The 6,481-nt window shown below is 43.9% G+C and overlaps 1 protein-coding gene across 1 annotated transcript in view; it reads right to left on the reverse strand.

Annotated features, from left to right (window-relative positions):
* Positions 1–3,332, reverse strand: part of tent4b (terminal nucleotidyltransferase 4B) — a 60,300-nt gene extending 56,968 nt beyond the window's left edge. Inside the window, exon 1 of the mRNA XM_067997907.1 lies at positions 2,660–3,332. Within this exon, the coding sequence (XP_067854008.1) occupies positions 2,660–3,123 (464 nt within the window). The 5' untranslated portion in view covers positions 3,124–3,332. The remainder of the gene's footprint in view (positions 1–2,659) is intronic.
* Positions 3,333–6,481: the final 3,149 nt, after the last annotated feature.

A 6,481-nucleotide genomic window follows, 5' to 3' on the forward strand; every position in this document is an offset into this window, starting at 1 on the left:
TGGAGGAGATCACTGGAGTAAAGTGAGGCAAAATAATGGAAGAATTTAAAAGAAAGGCCAAGAATCTGTTCCAATTCACTTGGGCACAAGGAGCCAATGGAGCTTGGGGTGGAAAGGTGGTATCATCGGAAGCTGGTGATACTTGGGAGTGGAAGGCAGCAGTCTTGGTAATGGATTGAATGTGGGAACGGAATCTGAGCTCATGGCCGAACAGCATGCCAAAGTAGGCTGGAGGTGTGAACCAGGGAGGGTGATGGAGTCAAGACCGGAGGCACGTTGGTATTTGTATTCAAAGAGAATGCCTACAACTTCACCAATATTTAGGTGCATGAAGATGGCTCATCCAGGTCTTAAAAGCTGGACAGGCAATCGGAGAGAGTGTCAACAACTAGGAAGTAGAGAGGTAGAGCTCAGCATTATCAATGTACATGGGGAAGCTGAAAACATACTTCCAGATAATGTTACGAAGAGGAACCATACAAATAAGCAGGAAAATGCAATTGTGACTGAGCACGCAGGCAAAGAAGCCATTGGATGTGATGGAATATCTATGATGCGGCAGATAAGAATGGAACCAAGAGTGAGCAGTACCATACAGGTGGACCACGAAGGCGAAACATTCAATCAGAATGGATTTGTCAACTGTGATGAACGCAGTGGAGAGATCGATGAGAATCAGCAAGTCACGGCCACAGCCGTTTATGACTTTGACCTCAGTACTATAGGTGGAACACTAGCCTGATTGGGCAGCATATTCATGAGGTTACAGCAACGTCAAACTCTTGGTATGAGGCTTGAGCTCACAATCTTCTGACCAAAGATTATAGTGCAACCAAATGAGCCCAGTTGACATTGTACATCCAACTACAACATCCTTACTGCTTCTCTGATTCAGATCAGCGCTCTCAGCATATCAAGCTTGGGACCTTTCTGATCTATGTGACACATTAAGTGGCACATTTACCCACTGAGCCACCAGTCATATCATCCTCATTTTCAAAGTCAGTCATTTACTGATGGTTAAAATTATAAATCAGCTTCAGGAAAGGCACAGCGATTATAAGTCTTTCATTTCTTAATGTGAATCTGAAGAGTTCTTGATAAGAAATTTGTAGTTTTAAAGCAAATTAATCTGAGTAAGTTCATCGTAAAGGCAAATAATGACAAAGAAATAAGCACATTTAACCAGGACAGTCATATGGCCAAACTCTCAGAAATGTTCTGCGACAGCAGTTTTGAGATACTAAAAAGCACAAGCTGTGGAAGGTTCTTTCAAAGACTCTCGTTTCCCGAGTCACTCCAAAAATTTGCATGTTCAAATATGTCATTTAGGAGACATCAGATTGACACATTTTGACCTTCAAAAAATGAGTCACTAACTACAACCACGTGGGTGGACTGAAATTCACTATGTATGTCTACTTTCAGAGAGGGAATTTTCTTTTTAAATAAGCGCCATGCCGTATCTACTTACTTCATTTTTGAAATACAGCAGAAGCAAAGAATATTTTTCAAGTTCTCAACAATTTAAAACTAAAACAGGGTTAGTTTGTAATAAAATAGTGCCAACTGAATGTAAAAGAAATACACATATTAAATGAAATACTGTAACATTTGATGTAAATGTTATGATTTTATGACTGTCTTTGGGACTAAAAAACACTTCAGTCACACCAGTGTAAAAGTCAACTTACTACAATTAGAGAGCAATTTATACATTTTACAGTATCACCCATTCTAACCATCAGCCAAAAATGGGAATATAGTCATTTCACATACCAAACTGTTCATTTTGTTTTAACTACAAAATGGACTCCTTGTACATTATATGATGGCAGTTGATGGGCATAGCAGTTAAAATTCTCCCCACCCTTCCCCCAAAAAAAGTTTTATTACAATCACATTTAAATTGTTAATATTCCTTATTAATATGCCTCTGCATACTCAAGCACACTAAACCCTTTTGCATTAACTCATACAATGATACTCTATTTTTCTATATTGATGAAGATAGAACATTTCTGATTTAAATTTGCAATTTGCTTAAGGACAGCAGTTATTACATTTCAAATCTACTATCCACATTTTCTTTATCAATATTCAGACAATTTTTACCCCATCCTCAAGCAACTCAGACTGAATTTAAGGAACTGTCCAAAAGTTCAATTTGATACTGCAACTACCAAATGTCCTAATCAATATAGCTTGCAAAATAATGTTTTGTACCTATGAACACTGAATCTCAGATCCTGCTTAAAACAGTTCAATTTTATTAATCTCAAACAAGCATAGTCTTGAAGAGGCCAAACTTTTTTATGCTAACACATCATGGAGTGAAAAATTGCACCAAATACATAATTTGTGTCAGGCACGGCGTGACAAAAACGATGCACGACTCTTCTCCCTTCCCCACCACAAAAAGTTTGGCAGTGACATTTTCATTAAGACAGTGCCACTTTAACAGGTGGGCAATCCTGGCATCCACAGAATTGGAGCTGCATTCTAAATAAGGGCACAGATAGAGCTGCCCTTAAACGGGATCTGTGAAGTCCTCTGCTGGATCACGAATACGCAAATTAGTTTTCACAAGGCAATCAAAAGAGGCGCTCTGAAGCCCGAAACTACCTCTGCAAAATGTGTGAAAGATTTGGAGCCTTACCCCACAACTCCCTCGTTGTAGTTCTGAGTTTTCCAGGGAGTTCCGTTGTAATGGCCACTGCCAGACAGGAGGCTGTAGTTTAATCCATAAGTACTGGCCTTGTTATCCCGTTTCCTCTTATTTCCCGAGCCGCTGTTCCTGTTGCTATTGGCGGGATAGCTCTTCCTCCAGCCACCTCCTCCTCCTTCTCCCGGGCCGGGTTGGAAGTTGCTGTTGTTGCTGTTATTACCGCTGGGCTCTAGTGGGAGGAAGTCCCTCTGTTCGCCGAAGTCCCCTCCTCCTTGGCTGCCTCTCTCCCTGAACATGCTCTCCCTGCCCGCACTTGCTGCCGTTGCCGCCGCCGCTGCACAGTTATTATTAAAGAACAGATTCCTCAGCCCTTGCGTAGCTTCCCAAATTTGCATCCACAAATAGTTGGCAGGTCCGAGCTGTTCTGGCTGAAACCAGGATATCCTCGGATCCATCAAACGGAGACGTGTTTCCACACTGAAAACGAGCGTCTGTTCCTTTTTTGTTTAAAATCTATTTCTCTTTTTCCCCCCTCCCCCGGGCCGCTCTCTTCAATACCGTCTCGTTCGTTCCACCTCTGTCGGACCCGTCAGCCTGTCGCTTGGGCCGTAACGAGGAGAGACCCAACAGCAATGGCGACAGCCGCCCGACTGCGCAAGCGCGCTGCGTGCTCCAAGTGCCGTGAGCCTCGCTGAATGGAAGCTGCAAACTTCACGTGCAACAATTGGTCGCTTGTTACGTGATCGCAATCCGAGTATTACGCAATAAAGAAACTTGGCTCGCGGGGAACTTTCTTTTTCGGTTTATATTCGAACGATGTCAGTTACGTTTTCCCCCTCGGACGAAACTGTAACTCTGAGAGTTACAGGAGGAAGCTGCCAAATCCAACAGCACACACACTCAGCTGATGCAAACGGCATTGCATCAATGCAAAGTATGCTATATAATTGGTATGAAGTTGCCCAAATCGAATTTAGCAAAGCGAGAAGTCGTGCTGTATTTATAACTGCAATCTGTAAAGCGAACTTTTGACAATTTTCCAACTTTTTCAAAACTTCTTCCCCCCCCCCCCCCCCAACCTTTTTCAATGTTACAGAGCTCCTATTGTCACTTTTTTTAACCTTACATGTGTAATTGGCATCTTGGCACAAGCATACATGATACAGAGTTCTGTTTTTTGCTGACCAGAGGAAGGACGTGGAGGCAACAGTATGGCCCCCAATTTTAACTCTGGGCGGGTGGGTAGCGGGTTGAGTTTGAAACTCACCTGCTGCCCCAGAAAACAAGCCTGGTGTATTTTAACTCCCGGGCTTCATTTGAATCTCATGGGTGGATTTCCCACCCAATCCATTGGAAATCCTGCCCACATGCAACCTCACTTTAAGAAGAGCACTGCCGCTAAAGTGCGACAGTCTGTAGCCGGGCCCTCAGAGGCTTGAGCCCCCAGTACTCACCGACCACAAGCATCTCATGGGTCCCCACATGAGCAACAGCAGCCTTCCACGAGCTCTTCTGAAGCCATTGCGTGAGGACCTTGTAGGAATGGTAGAGTTAGTAAACATTTATTTCAGAAAAGCACTATGGGTTGATCACTTGGGCAACAAAAGAATTCACTACAATATTGGGTTTGGAATTAAAATCAACACCTTTAGTACATTTGGAACTTTGATCTATAGTTTCTTCTCATTACAGCTTCTTAGTCTACATTGTCAGAAAGTCATTGACATAGAGGTTAGTTGAATGGTTTCAATGTTCTTCAATACAAAGGGGTAGAAACCCCAAATGCTGAGGGGCTTTTTCTGACTTTTCAGATAAGGAGGTCACCGAACGCGACAATGGCTTTGCTTGAATGGTATGCTCTATTATGTTCCTGATGGTCCCATGGCTCTCATGGTACCTGTGTTGCTCAGGTGTGGTGGGATTGTGGAAGGGTGTCATCAGCCATGTATGGAGGGGGTATCCCTTGTCCCCTAGAAGCCATCATCTCACATTCCTGGATGGGTGGAAAAATGGGGGGATGGATGTGTCACAGAATGAAGGTGTTGTGGCAGCTGCCAGTGAAACTGGTACAGACTTACACTATCCTTCTGAGGTGATCACACACCAGTTCAAAATTGTGGCATGGAAACTCTTCCTGTTCACGTTACTGTTGGCTTGCATTCTGGTACCCTGGTAGCTACATGACAGTCTATTATGCCCTGGGCACAAGGGAAGCTGGCCACTGCTGCAAATCACAGAGCTCTCTCATCCTGGCTGTTGTCATCCATCACAAAGATAATGTCCTGGTTTGTTCTGGCAAGGAGGGTATTGGTGATCTGTTGATGCAGCTTTGCACTGCAGACTGAGAGATGCAGGTGATGTCCCCTGTGGCAGTCTTGAAGGAGCCTGTGGCAAAAAAGTTAAGGGCGGTGATGACTTTGACAGCCACTGGCAAAGCATGGTCCCCTGGTCCAACAGGCAGCAGATCCTGCTGCAACAAGTTACGTTGATCAGTGACAGCCTGCCTGGTGAAGCGCAGCCACCCCATGCACTGCTCCTCAGAAGTATTGAAGAAAATACCTCTTGGCTGTGGGCTGGGTAAGCCCTTCTACAAACAGCCCCCTTACCTGCTGTCTTCTAGCAGGCTGCCTGTTCTGATTTTCAGGCGGCTGCTATTTATGGTATTGCTTATTAATGACTTAGATAACACAATAGGGAACCATGTAGCCAAGTTTGCCGATGACACAAAGGTAGGTGGCATAGTAAGTAGTGTAGTTGGGAGCATAAAATTACAAAGAGATATTGATTGATTAAATGAGTGGGCAAAACTGTGACAGATGGATTTCAATGCAGGTAAGTGTGAGGTCATCCATTTTGGACCAAAAAATTATAGATCCGAATATTTTTTAAATGGTGAAAAGCTAAGACCAGTGGAGGTCCAAAAAGTTTTAGGAGTCCATGTACGCAAATCACTAAAATGTAGTGTTCAGGTACAAAAAATAATCAAAAAGGCTAACGGAATTCAATCTGGAGAAGTGTGAGGTAATGCATTTGGGGAGGGCAAACAAGGCAAGGGAATACACAATAAATGGGAGGATACTGAGAAGTGAAGAGGAACAGAGGGACCTTGGAGTGCATGTCCACAGATCCCTGCAAGTAGCAGGTCAGGTAGATAAGGTGGCTAAAACGGCATGCAGGATACTTTCCATTATTAGCTGAGGCATAGAATATAAGAGCAGGGAGGTTATGCTAGAACTGTATAAAACACTAGTTAGGCCACAGCTTGAGTACTACGTACAGATCTGGTCACCACATTACAGGAAAGATGTAGTTGCACTGGAGAGGGTACAGAGGAGATTTATGAGGATGTTGCCAGGACTGGAGAATTTTAGCTATGAGGAAAGACTGGATAGGCTGGGGTTGTTTTCTTTGGAACAGAGGAGGCTGAGGGGAGATTTAACTGTGTTTATAAAATTATGAGGGACCTAGATGGAGTGGATAGGGAGGACCTATTTCCCTTAGCAGACGGGTCAGTGACCAGGGGGCATAGATTTAACGTAATTGGTAGAAGGATTAGAGCGGAGCTGAGGAGAAATTCTTTCAGCCAGAGGGTGGTGGTGGTCTGGAACTCACTGTCTCGAAAGGGTGGTAGAGGCAGAAACCCTCAACTCATTTAAAAAGTACTTGGATGTGCACTTGAAGTGCCTTGACCTATAGGGCTACAGACCAAGTGCTGGAAAGCGGGATTAAGCTGGATAGCTCTTTTTGGCCCTGCATGGACATGGTGGGCCGAATGGCCTCCTTCTGTGAACATTCTATGATTCTATGATGATG

Source organism: Heptranchias perlo, chromosome 16 (genome assembly GCF_035084215.1).
Source record: "Heptranchias perlo isolate sHepPer1 chromosome 16, sHepPer1.hap1, whole genome shotgun sequence".
NCBI lineage: Eukaryota > Metazoa > Chordata > Chondrichthyes > Hexanchiformes > Hexanchidae > Heptranchias > Heptranchias perlo.